We start from the raw sequence: 19896 nt of genomic DNA on the forward strand, positions 1-19896 counted from the left end.
GTAATAGAGAATACTAATTAGGAATTAATGATTCATACTGATGTGATGGTTTTTAAAATAAATGGAAATACTGCAGCAAGGTAGAATGGGTATGAGAAGGACCCAGGTTTGAATCCTCGACCCTGTTCCTTGTTAGTTGTATGGCCTTTAGACAAGTTCCTGAAATTTTTTGAAATGTATGTTCCTTATCTAGCAAATCGTTTTTTCACAAGGTCATTGCGAGAATTATAAGGATATCTAATAGGTGAAAATAATTGGTAATAATAATGATACCTGACACACAGCACTCTCTTTGTGCCAGAGACTATTCAAAAAAATTGTATATTCATTGAATTATATGCTCATTGAATCCTCAAGGAAAAGAAAAAGAATGAGTTAAGTATTATTATTGTGCCTCTTTGAGGAATAACAAGATGCAAAAAGGTTAAATAACTTCCAGAAGTATAAAGGGCCTGGTCAGGCAGGATTTAACCAGGAAGGCTGGTTTTAAACCTACATTACATTGTCTTACAACAGGGTATCAATCACAAGAACATTGTTTTGATAGGGGTCGATTAGAAAGAAGTTGAAACACGAGAACAAGGATGACTGGCATTTATGAAAGACAAAGAGCATGTGAGAATATAAATATTACTGGCAACCAGCTATAGCTGTGGAGTCTGGTTGAAGAATTTTGGAGCAGACATTTTGTTTTGAGTTATCCCTGCTCCCTGGAAAATAACAAATTCTGTTAACGTGTATAATTTAAAACTAGGCTAGGAACTAGAAGGATAAAGTCCCTTTTCTCTTGAAGGCAAAAAGTTCCTTTCAAACATGTTTCATCCTTTTGACAATTTTATACAAACTTCCTGGTTAAGTATTATATTCTTATTCATTAACAATCTTGTCTCTTATTTTCCTGACAATACATTCTTTTTACGGGCCCTAATTATTGTCCAGCTCCTGCATGTTTCATATCTGACCACAGCAGGTGAGATAAGACCTGTGCATTCCAGTGCTGCCCAGCGGGCTGCATTTCCTGTTCCATTCTCCTGTACTCACATAGCTTGTTCTCCTCCTGTACTACTTGGTTCCTTACGTGCATGGAGCTTCTGTCTCAGTTTTGATCTCTCCATAGAATCCACAGTATCATTTCCCATCTGAATTGTCTACACATTGTATAAACGAATCTCATACATGAGCCCAGCCCATTATACCTTATTTATAACTGTGTACACTTTCTGTTAATGATGCCATGAGGAAGCAGAAGAAATAGGCAAACACAAGTTTTTCAAAAGAGCTATCTTTCTTTATAATGGACCCTCTCAACTCAACACTTTTTCCTCACTTGATACATTTTTTCAGAGACCATCTTGTCTACACAAAGGAAGGCTATCTCTGCACTATTACCCGATCTGCTCTTCCAGCCCAGAGCTCTTCCAGAAACCCTCTGCCCACCTTGCTCACAAGGTATCTCCATTTGGATGTCTTTAGGAAACTCAGATTCAACCTGTGCAAAATCTAATTCATTATTTTCCATTCCTTCCTTCCTTCCCCAGCCTTGTGCCTTCTCCTATTCTCTTACCAATCTCGGGAAATAGTATAACTATATACCAAGTTGTCCAAGCTGGAACCTTGGAGTCATTCTTGCCTTCTTTTTTTTTTTTTTTAAAGATTTTATTTATTTATTTGACAGATAGAGATCACAAGTAGGCAGAGAGGCAGGCAGAGAGAGAGGAAGGGAAGCAGGCTCCGCACTGAGCAGAGAGCCTGATGCGGGGCTTGATCCCAGGATCCTGGGATCATGACCCGAGCTGAAGGCAGAGGCTTCTAACCCACTGAGCCACCCAGGCACCCCCATTCTTGACTTAACTCTCTTCTTTAAGTCTTCTTTAACTCTCATATCTAATTAATACCCAACTTCTGTTAATGCTACCTCCTGGACCTTCTGTTCATCCCCACTGCCCATCTAATTCAAGTCACCATATTCTCACCTCATTCCTGAAATAACCTTCTATTCAGGCTACCACAGCCATGCCTTGCCACCCTTGTGACAGACAAAGGGCTAATAACAATATACGAAGGATTATTACAAACCACTTAGAAAAAGGCCAAAAGCCAATAGAAAAATGAATAAAAGGTATGAAAGAAAAAGGCAAGAACCAATAATCCACAGAAAGTTGAGATTATCTCACAAAGGGAGTATTAAAATAAATTTAAAATAAAACAAATTACCACTTTTGCTCTATAAGAGGCCCAAAGTTTAAAGACACAGTGTTTGCAAAAATGTAGGTACATAGGTGTCAGTGTCCATATATTTGGTGGGAATGTAAATGGGTGCAACTTCTTTGAAGGACAGTTGGTAATTCCAAGCAATAAATGTACACACCCTCTAAGAGGATGGATCTTTAGTTGTATTTTCTTTGACATAACTATTTTTTTTTATCATGTGCATAGATTACTTTCTCAATAAGAAATGTGTTAAAAAATTGACTTCTGTTGACAGGAAGACCCTCTCATTAGGCAGCAGCATGATGCCTCCTGTGTTCTAATCATGGCACAGCCCCCAGCAGCACCCCTGGGTTCCTACCTTCACATCACACATCCACGCTGCGTCTCCTCTGGAGCTCTGATGACATCTGCTTGGAGCGATCCACTCATTCATTCTTTTTCTTTCCTCCCACCTCCCCCTTATTTCAGAGATAATTCGAGAGGACTGATGGGGGTTCATACAGGTGCTCTAAAACTAAAGCTAATCAAAGTAATTTGTATTAATTTGCACAATTCATAGTATTACATTTTGATTATAAGAAACCATTTGAATTAAGCTTCTTTCAGGCTATTTTAATTTTTTTTAGAGATTTTATTTACTTACTTGACAGAGAGAGAGAGAGAGCACAAGCAGGGGGAGCTACAGGCAGAGGAAGAGGGAGAAGCAGACTTCCTGCTGAGCAAGGAGCCCAATGCAGGACTGGATCCCAAGACCCTGAGATCATGACCTGAGCTGAAGGCAGATGCTTACTGGCTGAGCCACCCAAGCACCCCCAGGCTATTTTTAACTCATTTTCACTTGCTAGTACATACATATTGTAATAGGAGTGTTCCCAGAACATGGTGGAAGATTGTGAGAGGCCAGCCAGGATTTACAAGAAGTGGTGGACAAGGCACTCTTCAAATTGGGTTTAAAATTCCCTTCTGAGCATAAAAATTTGAAGAACCAAATTGATTAGTGAGACCAATAATCTGTAGCAAAACCAATCAGAGATTCCCATTTAATATTTGATTAACACTTGAGTGATACCCCAAATCCAATCAAGGTGATCTGACTGTAATTTTAGAGCAGCAAGGGTTCTCCACATAGGACTAAAATTAAGAAAGCTTAAGCCTCATCAGCCAGAATGAGCGATTTTGGAAGACAGAATTACTGGGATTATGGAGTGGACCATAGCTGTAAGACTTGCACAGGGAGGTGGAAACCAGGTATTGGTCATGTGTCCCCAAGATGAAGCAGAACAGAAGGTTTTAACCAGCCAACAGTCAGTTCACTTGGAAATGTTTACCCTTATGGGGTATGTATCAGACGAAAGCCATTAAGGCTGTCTGGTCGGAGCCTGGCTCCCTGGGTCACTTTCCCAAGTTTACTTGGCCTCTCAGTTTCATCCACAGCCAGCCTCATTGCGCATCATTCCAGTCAGGAATGGGGGCTTCAGGGGCTTCAGGAGCCATTTACTTTAACCTCTTCCCAGTATAGAAGTGCTCCCTGACTTCTCATCCCTTCTTACTTCAGACCTGAGGTCCAGGATTCATTTAAATAAACTTGTTCTATTGGTCCTTGAGTAAACTTGCCCTCCCGGCAGCTGTCCCACACTTTATTAGGAGAAACTCTTTGGGCCTCTTTTAAGGCTCCTGAAGGCCAAATCCACTTTTATGAGATAAATGGTTAATGTTCTCACAACTTTATTTGGTCTTGACTGGGGGTGGGGGAGGGGGGAGGAAAACAATACAATGACTATTTTAATTTCTTTATTTATCAATAGTATCCAAATTAAAAAAAAAAGGGAACAACAACAAAAAAGGATCAAGAGTTACAAAAACAAGTTAAATGCAATATGGAAGCCTACTAATACAAATACATTTCACAAACACATAAGCAACGGAAACCTGTTCAAATGTGCTTCTGGAGATTTGATTATTTAAAAACTTATGTGTAAAGGAAAGACATTCAGATTTGTCTACATGGGCTTATAAGCAGGTGGAGGAGACCTGCTTTCTAAAAAACAGTGATGGAATCCAGAGTCATGGCATGTGAAAAGGTTTCCATGAATACTGAATCTTAACAGATGCTGTAATATGTTAATAAAATCACATACACACCGAGAAAGCCCTAGGAAGCTTGCAGTCTAAGACCCGTGCTTATAGAGAGCTGGAGGAACTGAACCTGGTTTAATCCTATTTGCTCCATGCAAAGCTCTATGCAATGCTCCCCAAACTAGGCTACTTAGCAGCTTTCCATGAATGGTCATCAGATAGTGCGATTCTATGGTGCAGACAATAGTGGCCCTATTTACAGGAGGAATGCAGAGTTATTCTTGGCGATTCCATGTTGCAGGGTAGGGTAGTCTCTGATTGCAACCACTGTCCTGAATATAACCGGGGAGGAGACACTCTGGCTTCTTGCTTTAAACAAATTGGTACTCCTGCCCTTGCCCTCTGTCCAGGGGCTGGCAAAACTCAGTCAAGTTGTGCTGTTGGGAGTTCTTCGAGGTGACTGGACAGGAAGGTGCATTTCAGCGTGCACAAGTGGGGCTCAAAGAGACCTTTTAAATGGGATGTATATAAAAGCTCAGAATTCTAAACAAAATGGAATGCTGTCCTTTCAAAGGAGAATAAAGAAACTTTAGAAGGAATTCCACATTCAAGCACAACCTTCTCAGAGTCACCTGGGCAGTGTGATCTACCTAATTTCCCTCTCATAGTCTGTAATCTACTTTCTGAAAATGAGCTCTCAAGTGTTTAATCTTTGTTGTTCCAAGTGCATCTTATATATGGTAAATAGTGAGGTTAATAATCAGAGTCCAAAAGATAGGAATGATGGACTTCCTCCCAATCATGGTTTGAAGACTTCATTTCCATTCCCTCCTGCCTCCTTAAAATGTGAAATCATCTTTTGTCCTCATCTTGAAAGGGAAAGCTATTTCTGTTTCCAAGAAGGTTAAGAATGGAGCACAAAAGTGAGGGCAAAGTGGAAGCGTTCTCTTTCCCATTCTCTTCCTGGATAGACTTTACCCGAGAGGGCTCTACCTCACAGCACAACCCGTACAGCCTCTGAGACAGAGGTCAGATTTGGTCATCTTGTTTTTAGCTGTCAGACCCTTTTGTTTTAACAGTAAAGTTTCATTTATCCTAAGGAGAAGGGAAATCATAGGAACCTGTACCCTTCTGGACCAATTATCAGAACCACAGAATTTATAATTTATCAGATTGAAAGGTTAATGCATTCCTACTTGTTCACTGAGGAAACTGAGGCTCCAAAATACGAAGAGACTAGGTCAAAGTCCCCCTCCTAGCTAGTGGTAGATCAAAGAGCATATTGATAGGCTAAGCCTTGCTTGGCTACACTTGTCTCCATCCTTTGGAACGCTGATTTGCATGAATGTATCAGAATAAAATGGAAACAAACTAGCTTTTTGGACCTTAAAAACTTTGTATGGAGATGCTTTGTATTCCCCTGGCTTCTGTCTGAGCACCCACTGGCAGATAGCCGATCCACTGGAAGCCAGGGGGACAGAACTCTGGGCTGTGTCTAATATATGGCAGGCTGTGTAGGGTCTGGGTTATAGTGGTCCCTGCACCACAAAGAACCGCAAACTCTCCCACCCCTGAAACGGTAGGACTACTGAAGAATAATTACAAAAGCTTAATTTCTAGTCAAGAAAATAAAATACTAAACAACAACAATAATATAATGATAATAACTGAAGAATGAAGTCAACTTGCCAACAAAAGTATTACAGAAAAATAGCACCTTTGGTAAAAAGTATTTTAAAAATTTGGTTCAGTCTCTAAGGGGCTCAAAGTGGACAAGTATCTGCATCATTTGCATGTACTCCCCCCACCAAATTCCCAAGTCTAAGGGACACCAGGTACCTGGAAGGATGGCTGTGTTATCTAGAGGCAGTGGTTGGGGCCGTGAGAAGCACAGATGCTGGAGGTCTGTTAGGCTGATGGCGACAGAGAGGGCTGGATGCAGAATGCCTTCCTCTCCACTGAGCCTCCAACCCCCCTCACTTCTCTGGGGCAGCCTGTGAAGTTCGGGCCAGCATTGCCTGCACTCCCCGTAGCATGTTTACTGCGGTGGCAGACTGGGGTTCAGATCTGGGTCCGCTCCTCTCCCAACTCTGATGCAGTTTCCTTACTTGTCTCCAGCCCCTGAGAACCATTTACAGTTTCTCTCAAAGCACTCCTAGAAATGAAGGCTATGGCCCTGCCCTCCTAGCCAGCCACCCCCATTTCCTTTATTGCAAAACAAATAGACAAAATAAAAACTCATCGCTATACAAGCAAATACTGGTGATTGGGCGATTGTAGCAGACACTTGCATATACTGGACTCAGCGCGGAAGTGGAAGAGAAGGTGCCAGGCTCTGGACACCCTTCCTAGGTGCCTCCTCTTTAGATCTCTTTGGTGCTCATTTTCTTGGTCTTTTCAGCGGTTTCCTTTGAGAAGCAAGAGAAAATAAGCATTGTGAATTATAAAATAAAGAATCACTAGCACCTATCTAGTCCTCAAGATTTTACACAGCATTGGCAGAGACATGCTTCTGCTACATTTTCGTTCTGTTACTTGTCTGTCTCTTCCGTGGATGAGAACAACCTGAGGGAAAAGATCATGTGTTCTTTTTGACATGGTCGCATAGGGGCTGTCATTAAGAGCTGAGCCCATTTGAATGCCTGTGAAACCACAGGTCAGACACAATTATCCCCATTTTAAAGATGAAGAAAAGGATGCTAAATGCAAGTGCTACAAGATGTGCCAAAATCCCCGTCCAGAGAAGGGTGAAGCAAAACAGGCTCTGGAGGCAGACGGTCTGAACTTCAGTCAGGGATGTACTCCTTTCTGGGGGACTTTGGGCAAATTATAAAAACTGTGCCTCAGTGTCTTCATCTACAAGACGAGGGTAATAAAGGACCACCTCTTACAACATGTCACATTCCTCCAAAGAAGCCATTCTTATTTATGGCCAGTAAGCACAGGAGAAAATGTTCAACATCATTGGTTGTTAGGGGAATACAAGTCAAAACTACAATGAGATGCCATTTCACACCCACTGGGCTGGCTAAAAGAGAACATAAGGGACAATGACAAATGCAGTGAGTTTGTGGAAAAACAGGAACACTGCTGGTGAGGACGTAAAATGGTACAGCCGCTTGGAAAACAGTCTGGCGGTTCCTCGAAAGATGAATCACAGAGTTACCATATGACCTGGCAATAGCACCCTATAGACCCAAGAGACCTGAAAATGTATGTCCACACAGAGACTTGAACAAGAATGTTCACTGCATTCATCATAGCCGAAAAGGGGTAACAACCAAAATATCTGTCAGCTGGTGAACAGACCCACCAAATGTGGCTTATCCATACAATGGAATGTTATGTAGCCGTGAAGAGGAGTGAAGTACTGACTGATGCTAAAACAAGGACAAGCCTTGAACGCATTATGCTGGGTGAAGGAAGTCACACCAAAAACACCATATAGTGTATGATTCTATTTGTCTGTCTATGTCCAGAATAGGCAAAGCTGTAGAGCTGGAACGTAGATGAGTGGTTGCCAGGGCCTGGGAGAAGAGAGAATGGGGAGTCACTTCTAATGGGCCTGGGTTTCTTTCTAAAGGGCTGATGAAAATGTTCCGGAAATAGTAGTGATGGTTGATCCTCTAGTGAATATACTAAAAACCACTGGACTGTATATTTTAAAAGGGTGAAATTTATGAGATATAATTTATATACCAAAATCTCTGGCTGCTGGAGCCTGCTCTACCCACACATGCTGGCAGGCCAGAGATGCTCGGGAATTCATGCTGCTGGTGGCGGCCCTCGCCAACGGCGGCTGGGGAGTTTGTGGAGGAATACTCCTGCTCCCTTCCCACTTGGGCTCGGGAACTCTGGTCCCAGCCCTCTGCAGAAGGACTAAGTGCCGCAGGAAGACTAAGTGCCGCAGGAGGACTAAGTGCCACCCACCCACTGTGGTAACATGCCTGGATATACACTCTTTATTGCTTCCTTCCTGTCCTGGGCTTGCTTCCCAACTCCCCTTCTGGTGTCTCCTAGGATTGCTAAATCAACTATTTGTACTCGAGTCCTTGCCTTAGCGTCTACTTTCTGAGGGAACTCACATAAAAGGCATAAAAATGTGAGCTATTATAATTCACTCCCCACTGTCTACTCTGATCATTTCCCCACCCCAGAGGAAAGGAATTCCTATTAAGTTCTTGTTTTCTTTTATGTGGTTGGACTTGTCTGGAAACTCAAGGCTGATGAAATATGGAAAAACAGAAGGCCAGGAGCTTCTGCTTTCGCTTAAAAAACTGACATGAAGATTCTACATTATCAGTGACAGTAGTGACAAAATGTGTGTTAAAAACCACTAGTATGAGCAATTATTATTTTTGAGCACTTAATATTAATAATTATTTTCAAGTCAAATACGTCAATCACAGCAGCAGTTCTTGCGACTGTTACATTCCCTCAGAACTTAAGTCAGACAGAAGGCTTGTATACCAGACCCAGTCTGCAGACAGGTGACCTACGGCCCAATTTCCTTCGTTAACTACGCGGTAAGCCAGCAGGAAGATAGGCCCTTAGAGGCCGCATATCCGTGTTTTCCCTCCAGCCCTTACCAAAGTATGTCAGTGAATCCCTATTCTGCCAAGAGCCTTTTTCCCAGGAAGGCCTTTAACTTAATGACATAGCACCTGAGCAGAATTTTTATTTATTATATTCTCAAGTCTCCAGGAAGCAGAACCTCTAAGTACTCTGGCCTTGTCAATCCCAGGCTGTTTTCTAACCAGCTTGGCATTTAACTGAAATCCTTTCCGCTGTGGTCCATGTTCACTAATTTCCTGTTCACTGCCCCCAAGGAGCAACTAGTCTTTGGGTTTGGGCACTGCTCGTGATAGGAAACAGTAACACTGCTCATTTGCAAACCACTGCCAACCAATTTACAGATCACCACCTGCCTAATTCTTACCTATAAAGCAATTTACCAAATTGTAGCCTATATCTGCTGAGACCTGCTGGACCCTGGAGGGACTCCATCAGGTAACTATCTAGATCATGGTTTGATACTGTGGGTTTACCATTCAGGACTTACTGTATGGGCCAGAGTGGCTCCTTGGTCTCCGGGAGCATTAGGCAATATCTGAATGGTGGAAGGGCCGAATGGCAGCAGCAGAACCCAAGACAGCATGGACGCGGCCACTCACCTGGTGCTTTTGGAGCTCCTGGACATATCTGGTCATCTCCTCTTCTGTCTGGCTCTGGGCCCCCTTCTGATTCTTTCCTGTAAGAAGAACCAAAGCTCACTGCTGGGGACACTGAGGGAAGCCAGTTCAGAATCCCACCAATAGCTACCTTTTAGGGTCTTGATTTCCTCTCCCATTAACCTATGGAAAGAAGGGTGAACTGCCTGCATTTCTGTGAATATGAAGTGTCCCAGTGTGACGGACACCTTCAGAGGAACACTGAACAAATCAATCTCCTTCCCTTGCTCATCTTGGGGCACCCCCATTTCCAGTGCTGTTTATACCCATAGAGAGCCGTGAACCTGGGCCATTTGGAGAGGGAGGATGAGCTGTCCAGTGTGGCTGTGGAAATGGGCATTGTCTGATGGAGGCGATCATTTGGGTTTTGTCTGATGCGTGTGATGGGGCTTATTATCCAGATGTTCAAGCTTATTCTGCATGACAGCTAGCTATTTAACAATTGCCTGTGTCCTGGAAATGGATGGCTACCCTTCCAAAACGAGACCAGGCGCAGTTAGGTGTTGAGAGCTACCGCAGGGGTTTTGGGAAGATAAGTGTAGGATGCTTCTTGATTGAGGCATGCTGGGTAGAGTTTTGAGACATTCTCTCTTGACTTCAATAGCTACAGTGTGCTTAGCCTGGCTCCGCTGACTTAGTTTTGACTTCCAGCAACTTCTAGGATTTCTAGTTTCTAAGCAGCCTCTTCCCACTCTTCCATTTGTCTCTGGAATTGTGTTGGCTTCTTGCCTTCCCACATGGGGAAGAGACTTGGTCCCGGGCAGTGACAGACTAGGGATCCCCTGGCAGGTCTGAGCTCACTTTGTACTGTTGCTGCTGCCTAGGCTTCATATCTACAACTACCTTTTCTGGGTCCTTGACCTCTCTCCCGGTTACCGTCTTTCCTGACCTTTCTGAATATGATCCCAAGACCAGCCTGTTCCTTTTTTGTCTCAGTTTTTTAAAGATATAATTTTAAATTCACCCCATCTGGTATAAATTTTGGGCTTGCTTCCTACCAACTGACCTTTCTTCTCAAACCCAGTGTGACTCTCCAGTCTAGAACTGGCTTCACCCTCACTCTCTTTCCTCTAATCTGAATGGTGCTTGTTTTTCCCTATGACCTGGCTCCCATTTAAGCATTTCTTTTGATCTCTGGCATCATTCCAACATGCTCTGGTCCCTCAAACTCTCTGATGTCTCTATCTCTTCAACCCACCCTGACCATACTCAACTTTTTTTTCTTAGGGATTACCCAAGTCTGTTAATTCAAAGAAGGCCTGTAAACAGTTCTCCTTTTTCTGCTGGGTGTGGATGGCAAGGAGGAGACATTCTGTCTTCCAACCACATGAGTCTTTTACACAGAGGATTTCCTAAGCTGTCCTAAGGATTAAGTGGGTTAATATGTAAAGTGTGTAGAAGAGTGCCTGGCGCACAGCTCTCACTAAGTATTTGCTTTCATCATCATTATTATTACTATTTCTATCATGATTAGGCCAGTCTCATATCAACATCTGATCTTGCCCTGCATCTTAAGCCTCTCTGCTGCCACACCTCTGGAGCGAGTATTGAACATAATGCATCTGGCAGAAGTGCTTTGCCCTCGATGCTGCCCACGGGGTGTTCGGACACTACAACTGGAGTCTGTTCCTTGCTCCTAGTCCCTGCTAGGATGACTCTTCTCCGTCACCCCCACCCTGACTTCTCCTATGCTGAGTTCATAAAGGAAGCTCTCTCCCCGCCATGCCTTCCTTCTGCCTGAGGGACAGCTCACCGTCACAGGTCATGGCTGTGCAGACCCAGTTTCCGCAGGCACAGACACAACGGTTACAGTCCACCTCGGTCTCTGCTCCGTCTGCATAGGTCTCATCCTCCAGAGCACACTCTGTTGGGACCGGAAATAAGGGGCAATGGTTTAGGGTGAGGATGGAACAAGACATGCTGGCTACTCTCTATGCACTTTACCTATCTCCCAGACAAGACCTGCTTCTGCTTATCCTTCAGAGGCAACATATCTGGATAAATGATGTCATCGATCCAAGGATTTTTGGATCAGCAAACATGCTCAGCATGTTGATGATGGGCTAGGGCCCAGTCTAAAATTGTGGGAGGGAATTTTCTTAGCAAGCTCTGCAAAATTTCATCAAGTCTCTCTCTCTTGGCCCTCCCCAAAGGCCCCCATTTCCTACAGCTTCATATTTCTTAGGTGAAGCATACTCTTCTCTGGAGGATTGAAGGTCGGGTTGAGGCACTTGAGGAACTCTTGGAAGCTGAGTTTCCAGTCAGCATTTTCATCAGACAGTTCGATGAGAGCATCAACACAGAGTCCTCTGGAACAAAACACAGGAGAAATCAGCAAGATCTCAGCTTCACTCCCACAGAAAGGAACAAAACATTGGGATCACATACTCCTGGGGCCTCCAGAGGAGGCCAAGGGGGCAATTGTTAACTAAAGAACTTTCTGCACTGCCTTCCCACAAGCATCATCCATCCTGGCTCCTGTGAATATCCAACATTTATTTTGTTATACTTGTCAGATCATTCACACGGTTCAAATGTTCTGCCCAAGAAGACTAAAGTTTGCTGAGAGGTTTTGTCCACTTTAACTGACAAATGTTCTCACTGCCTATGCAGCACCTTCCATGAGCAACTGCCTTTCCCCGCAGTATTAGTCAGGTCAGCCAAACTAGGGAAGTCAAAACAGAAGGGAGATGAATAGATGACAGGAATGGAATGTGCGACGGAGTTCAAGTAGGCATCATCACCATCACTACTCTAGAAAGATAAACGTATGTTCAGAAAAGTTTTACGGAACTCCAGTTCCCTCATTCTCCCCTTGGCCTGGATTTGAGCCCTGGTTCAATCACTTCCTACCCAAATGGCCTTGAGCTAGTTCTTTAACTTTTCTGAGCCTGTTTTCTCATCTGTAAAACAAGGACAGGGAGCCCTCCTTCACTGGGATGTTAGGAAGATCAAACATTGAACTTGTAAAATATTATCTAATTTCAAGTGATCAAAATCTGAAGGATTTTCAGGTATTATACTGTAAGGTCATGGACTGCTAAGAAAGAATCATTCCAGAATCTGGGCTTCATGCTTTCGATTTCTTCTGAACAAAAGAGGTGCTGTTCCTATTTTTAATTCTCGCTGATGTATTGGAACCACATTGGAAGTTTCTTAGGGGTTAATTTTGATTAATATTTACTCTGGTATAATGTCAGAAAAGGACAGGGACACGCTCTCATTTGTGACAATTAGGGTTCTCTATGTGAAATAGCACTGATTATCTTAAAGTCAGAACCAAAGCTATTTTAGACTTGCAGTTAAATAATATAATAATGTAATTCCTTTAGAAAATTAACCATTAAAACATTACACACGACACTCAGGAACGCTTTTGCTCTGATATGACCTTGATAATTTATTTTAAGATTACATTCTATTGTTTGCAAGTTCTGGCCAAAAACTAACTACTTGATCAGATACCAGGGGTGCTCAATATGTTAGTTCATAATGTTCACAAAATAGACCAGGACAGAATCCCTATTTTTGCTTTTTACTTTTCATTTGCCCTGGCGGCTCCTTGCAGGTAGGAAGGGGTTCAAATTCCCATTCCTATCCAACCTTTGCCTCATGGACCACCCCCTGAGCCCTCAACTCCACTCACCTAAGCAGTTTGTTGTCCTCCTGGTCTGCATACGTGGTGATGTTGATGGCAGTTTCATTCTGCTCCACGAATTTCAGTAATTCGCTGGAGTCCAAGCGAGAGTCACCATTATCGACGTTCTAGAAAGGGGAAGAACTCTTTCAGGAACACTTTGTACAACTGTGTCCCATTTAGCTTGACCCATCTTTAGTTCATCCTGCTCATTCCAACCCTGCCCTGGCCTCAGAGCTCCAGCAACACAAGCTTGGAGATGTGAGACGGCACCTGCACCCTAAGATGAGAGAGTGAAGGTGTGTGGGCAGAGGCCACCGAGGGCCTTTCAAACCCAGACCCTGCTCAGAGCAGCAGCTGGGACACAGGCCTGTGTTTGCCCAAGCGGCCTGGGGTGCTTGAGGGCGCTCTGTGGCCTCATCCCTGACACTGTCCTGCAGACATTCTCCAGGGAACATCTGGGTTCAAGCAGCCACCATACCCTGTCCTCAAACCTCAGTGGACATGTAACAACAATGTTCTGAATCAGAATCTGTGGCAGAGCCCAGGATGTGTGTTTCTAACCAGCTGCTTGAGAACAGCAATGCAGGTGACCCTCCGAGCTCACTCTGGGAGTCACAAGACCACTTTTTGCTACTTGATTTCCCTGGCATGCTCTCACACCTAACATTCACACTGGTACCCCTAACCAAGCACATCAGTGAGAAGTCACAAGTAAAGGCCCTGAATTGATAACCTGCAGGCAGAGGTGGCGCAACCCCCTCCCCCCACCCCTCTGCTGTGGGCTGGGGGCCCCACTGCAGATGTGTGCAAGGTCCTTCACTTACAGAGCACAGGCTTCCTCATGACCCAGCTGACATCCCACAAGCACAAGGTGAGGGTAAAGTGAGCTCAGGTATTACCTCTCTTTGGCAAGATGCTAAACCTAAACCATAACCATTTGGGACCATTAAACATGCTCAGGCCCCCACTGCAGGAGAAGGGTGTCGAGGTCAAGGTCTTATCAAATTCGAAGTTGGTATCGCTGCTCTCCTAAATAGTTCTGGTGGGGGAAAATTGTTTTTGAAAAATTCTTTTTCCCTAGGCTGTCTTGTCCTGCTGCCTTGGGAAATACTCAGCATTCCCATGTTACTTTCAGGGTGGCTCCCCAGATGGTGTAAGGGCTTCTGGAAGAAAAGTCTGTCCAGGCTCCCAGGTAGAAGGGTCTCTCCTTCCATGGCTGTCATGTGTCACATACAGTCTACTCTAAGGTGGTAAATCTTTCCATAGTATGTATAATGCCAGGTATGTCTAAAACAAAGCATGCCAGCCCTTGCTTAATGCCTTTTCATCATTCTTGTCTCCATACCCAGCAACAGGTCTCAGATGTTCTCTAGTCCCTATACATCCACCCTGAGGAAACCGCCATTCACCTTGTGAAGGCTTGATTAACTAATGGAGAGAAAGGAAATAAAGTTGGCCAGGGGTCATTCTTAACAGTGCAGAATATTCTTGAATCCAAATATTCCCAGTGCTAGACAGAAAGAAGCAGCCCTCACAGACCCCAACAGAGTTCACAACCTAATAAGAGTGAGCCTGATGAGGAGCTACACAGCCATGGCTGCAGACCTGGGGCCACGTGACCCCTGGGGGCACCAGGAAACTGCCACTATGGCCCAGGCAGCTCTCAAAAGGCAGTGCTAAGTGCCCACACTACATGTTCAGCAGGGCCAGAATCCAGGCCTGAAGCTGAGGGGAGAGCCAGCCAGCCTGCACGCTCATCTCAGGAGGACCAAACAGGCCTCCCAGGCCAGCTCTGCATGTGGATCCAAAGGAAAACAGAGGTCTGGTACCTGCCCCAGAACTAACCTGGACTGCCTGGGGGCCTGCCTCAGAGGCCGTGATCTTGGACCATGACCCAACCTAATTTACTTGGCCTCTGTTCAGCCAAGCAGTGACAGAAGGCACAGTACCTCGTGTGCCTGCTCTCCCTGCTTTATGTATACTTGAGGTAGCACCCCTTCCTTCTGTGTAACTCCACGGTTCTAACAAGGCAAGAAGGTGTGGAATACAAAACCCATGTTTGGGGCTTATTGCCAAGTCTGGAGAACGTTCAGAGGATGGGCTAGGACAGGCACTTGCTCACACACAGCTGCTGTGGTGATGGGGGACACGATACCTGGGTAACGGAGGTAAGAAGTCTGGCTTCAGCTGTGGCCCTGGCCACCAGGGGTATGCCACCAGGAGTCCAGCGTGTGTCTACAACATGGGCCATGACCGGCTCTCTCTACCTGGGTCTGTTACACTTTCACTGGAGAAATCATGAATGAATCACTAGGTGAAGTGAGAGTCTGGTTTTGGTCTTAACCAAATTCTCATTAGATTTTCTTTTCAACTAATTTTGATGTTAGGAATACCAGCTGAGCTGGAGGGCAGTTCCTGGTTCAGAAACCGTTTCTGTGAGATATCCATTCTCTCACCAACAGGCAGTTATGTGCCCAGTGGAAGGCATGTCCCTTTGAAGACTGCACAACACAGGACTCTTATTAGATGGCTATTACCATCAAAAGGTAGATACTGAATCCCCTATTTTCTCAGAGGACACTGCCAGAATATCTAGGAAAAGCAAGCCTTGTTGTGTGTGTCAGTCATGATCAAGCTTTCTGCTTAGATGGCAGAGTGAGCATGTGAATGTGTGTCTGGGAGGAGGTTGTGTCTGTGTGGGGTGTGCATCTCTGTATGTGGGATATGTGTGTGTGTGTGGTGTGCATGCTTCTGCTTGTGGTATTTATCTCTGGGTGTGCTGTACATATGTGTGTGTCTGTGTTCTTGTCAATTAGCTGGAAGAGTATCTTTAACTGCTTCATTCACAATGTCTCAGGCTCTCTGAAAAATCTCCAAGCCATGGGAGCCCTACTCATCACTAACTACTAATTCCGACCTTTTTCAAGGAAGCATCTCTCCTGTCTCCCACTGGAACAACCTGTTTCTTAAACTAAGCGATGGGACAAGCAATATGTAGACTTCGCAAAGAATCCTGGACCCATGGAATGCTGGTCTGTGGATTCTTCTCAGATGCTGAGGAGCTCTACAGGCCAGGGACAATCAAGTTAATGACTTAAAGAAATGTCAAACTGGGTGGGAAACGCCTGGATCTGGGTGCGGTCAGAAAGTATACTGTATCAACAGCGAGCTCTGTGAGGTAGAGGGTAGGGGATACATACAGGGTAGGGGGATAAAGCTTGGCCATATACATGAGCAGTAGATCCCAAAGCCTCTACTGCTGGAATCTCACTTATCAAACACATCAGAATGCAACCATCATAGCTTCGTGGGATGATGGGAAGATGTGATCAGGCAATGCAAGAGGAAGTCTCCCCCTCTGTCTGGGGCTGAAGAGTATTTGACCCCAACTCTGGATTACCTTAAAATACTTGTCTAGGATTTCACTGTAGTTGCTGCCTTTAGAGAACCAGCCATCTGGAATAATCTCTGCTTCCAGCCACTGGATGATGCGACGCCGGAGCTCATCACGGTTGGACTGATAGCAAACGACTGCAGGAAGGGGGAGGGAGGTCAGCTGAGCGGTGAGGACCCCAATGTCCCCAGCATCCACTACATGGGAGGTTCTGTGCTGGGGGCCCTGCATGCAACATTGCATTGAATTTTCATAGTGTTCCAGGGACACAGAATTATCACACATACTTTAGAGAAGTCAACGAAGGGTAGACAACTGGGAAGTGACTTAACCAGGATTCAAGCTTATGTTTCTAAAACACTTAAAAGAAATGAGAATATTGAAAGAGACAGACTATGTTGCTTAGGTGAGAAAAACATCAGCAGAAAAATAAAGGACATTTTCATTAACTTTAGGAAGCTGAGGGGGAAAAAAATCAATCAATCAATAAACAGCTCTCTTGGCTCAAAGATGAGCTGAACTAATAAGAGAATGAAGGAGCACATTATAATTTTTCATGGCACCAGATCTTAAGTTCTCTATAGCTTTTTCCTCTTAACAACTGGGCTTATCAAAACTCTCCCACTTAAAATTTTACCCCTTATTCTAAACCACAGAAGACAAGGTCAAGAAAGGGCCATGCTGAAACTCTGCTCTGGACAGCTCTTGCAAGACACATGGCAATACCAGGTGCACTTGGCAATACCAGTCGGGTAGATGGGGGACAGGGGAGGGAGAGCCTTGGCAAGAGGAAATTCCTGGAAGACAACACACACTGGGATGTGCTAAGGGCCCCGAGCCAGGGGAACGGAAATCTGGGCTGCCACTTCCAAGCTATGTAATGCAGGGAAATTCACTTAACCTGAGCCTCGATTTCATCATCTATGAGGTCATTACAATAAGGTCTGCCTCTCAAGATTACTGTAAAGATCTAAGGAAAAGCATATGATAAAGGTTCTGTAACTATAATGATGAAATTTTAATTTCAATTCATAGAAAACCATGGAAAAACTCCTACTGGCATTTCCATTATCTCCTTTCAAAAAAAGTTATGCCTACTGATTCTGTGCCTTCTGTGACATCAGCCTATGTTACAGAGCATCGAAGGAAAGATTCAGTGGCTTTCCTGTCCTTTTAATGGACTTTTAATACTTTTAATACTTTTAATACTTTTAATGGACCTTTTAATACTCAGCAAAAACTGAAAACACAACCAACATTCGGATCCAACTAGCCACTTCCAAACGTCAAGCACCACACACACACACACACACACACACTAAAAAGCAGTTTTGCAGCTTTTCTGAGCTGTGTTGAGGAATGACCAGTTCTGGGTCACAAATTCTGACACAGATCTTGTGAGCTTCAGCAGGGAATGTGAAACACAAAATTCCATCACAAAAAGAATTTCTTCCCTAAAGGCACCCTGGAGAAAAAATAGGCTCTCACCTGGGCTGGCAGATGGACTTACGGATTTCTTCTCTGCAAGACAAAAAGGAGAAAATGCATAAGGCCAAATGAGGACCAAAGAACACATCTGTGTATCACTGGGATTAAAATCATCCCATGTTCAGGGGACCACTTACAATCTTTTCATCATTTTGTCCTAGTTGCCTGTCTCCCTTCCTTCTTCTAGGGCCTAAGTATGGAGTTCTCTTCTCCCCTGCTCTATTTGACCTTTTTGGGCTACTAAGTTGCCCTCCTGGTCTCATTCCTCCTCCTTTCAGGTTGAGCGGTGGGGATGGGTTGCTGGGACTTTGAGAATTCCCATGGAATCATTATATAGAAGGTAGTGCAGTGGAGACCCACGCGTGGAAACAATTTTTTGTTTCACCAGGGCAGTTCAAGGCTGGGAGGGGCTGAGTGGGGCTGCGGCTTGGCAGGATGCTGGTGTCTAATTAGCAATGAGCTTGGGATCCCCTCCCTCTTATCCTAATGGCAATGGTTTGAGTATAAAATAGAGGAAATATATATACCATGGCTGAGAGGTGCCCAAATTTAAAAAGTGAAATTCAGGTTGCCTGGGTGGTTCAGTCGGTTAAGCATCTGAGTCTTTGTTTTGGCTCAGGTTGTGATATCACAGTCATGAGATCGAGCCCTGGGTGGGGGCTCTGAGCTCAGCATGAGGTCTGCTTGATCTTCTCTTTCTCCCTTTCGCTTTGCCCACACCCCACCGTACTCTCTCTCTAAAATAAATAAATCTTTAAAAAATAAATAAAAAGTGAAATTCGCCTGCTTTTTAAAAAGGCATAGAGTTCGTTTAAACACTTTCTTATTCTGTTGATTATTGATGTGGTTCCCTACCCACTGCAGACAGTACTGGATGCTCCCCTGGGAGGTTGATGCAGGAAACCCCACGCAAAGCCAGTATCCAGGGCAAAGCCAGCAGGCTCATGAGTGCCAAGAGGACGCATCTCCAAGTAGCTGAGTGGTGTCCGTGACCCTAGTGGAAAGCAGCGTGGGACATCCCCTGGCTCCTCTGCTGGACCTGGGAGCTGGTGGTAACAGCACTCTTTACCTTTGCAGTGTCCATCGTAATCCACCTGGATTTTGGACCCAGTGAGGCAGGCATCTCGATGCAGCTCACAGTGGTTGAGGTAGGTCTTGCCATTGCTGCCGCACACAGGCCTCTTGTGAGGTTTGCATTGCTGAAATAGACCCGAGGAGGAGGTCTGTGCACTCAGGGTGCCAACCCACGCACGCAAGCATGCACATGCACACACGTGCAGCCTGTGGGTACACCCTGGTAGGGAGCCTCAGCTCTGGCCATCAGTGACTCTATCCCACTCAGTGTTGGAGGCACCCACCCCCTCACTCTGCAGCCCTGCATAGCCCCCCATGCTGATGCCCGTTCACGGCCATCTCCTCTATTCAGTGAAGAAATGGACAACCCCGACACTTTCAAATCAGCAGGAAGGGCATTTTATTAGAAGCCAGGAATCTGGACACTGCTTCTTTGGGGAAAGTCACTCGATGTCTTTGGATGATCTCAGTTCCCTTAAAACACCAACATTCTATGACGCAAGAGCCAGAGCTGAGAGTGGGGGATGTGGAAACTGACAGGCAGATGCACAGACAGGCATGTGTGCGCGCACACACACACACAAACACACACACCCCAATGCTTCAATTCTTCGGGGGTTTAATTAGAAGGATCTTTGCTCTCTTGTTTTGTGTAGTATTTGGGGGCCATTTTGTTTTCCTCTTGATCTTGCAAAGGCTGTTGTGAGGCAAGGCTGGGGACGCTGGGTCTCTGTGAAGTACTGCAGAAAATCGTTATGGAGAGGAAAATGGACTCAAGTTCA

At 44.7% G+C, this 19896-nt stretch overlaps 1 protein-coding gene across 1 annotated transcript in view; it reads right to left on the reverse strand.

Moving 5' to 3' along the window:
* Positions 1 to 3985: 3985 nt before the first annotated feature.
* The window catches only part of FSTL1 (follistatin like 1), a 51931-nt gene continuing 36020 nt past the window's right edge, over positions 3986 to 19896 (reverse strand). The window contains exons 4-11 of the mRNA XM_047726073.1: positions 19110 to 19239; positions 18041 to 18073; positions 16559 to 16689; positions 13165 to 13283; positions 11715 to 11827; positions 11272 to 11382; positions 9462 to 9538; positions 3986 to 6695 (exon numbers count right to left, since the gene is read on the reverse strand). Of these exons, the coding sequence (XP_047582029.1) occupies positions 6651 to 6695; positions 9462 to 9538; positions 11272 to 11382; positions 11715 to 11827; positions 13165 to 13283; positions 16559 to 16689; positions 18041 to 18073; positions 19110 to 19239 (759 nt within the window). The 3' untranslated portion in view covers positions 3986 to 6650. The remainder of the gene's footprint in view (positions 6696 to 9461; positions 9539 to 11271; positions 11383 to 11714; positions 11828 to 13164; positions 13284 to 16558; positions 16690 to 18040; positions 18074 to 19109; positions 19240 to 19896) is intronic.

The sequence above is a fragment of the Lutra lutra genome, chromosome 1 (assembly GCF_902655055.1).
Source record: "Lutra lutra chromosome 1, mLutLut1.2, whole genome shotgun sequence".
NCBI classification, from domain to species: Eukaryota; Metazoa; Chordata; class Mammalia; order Carnivora; family Mustelidae; genus Lutra; species Lutra lutra.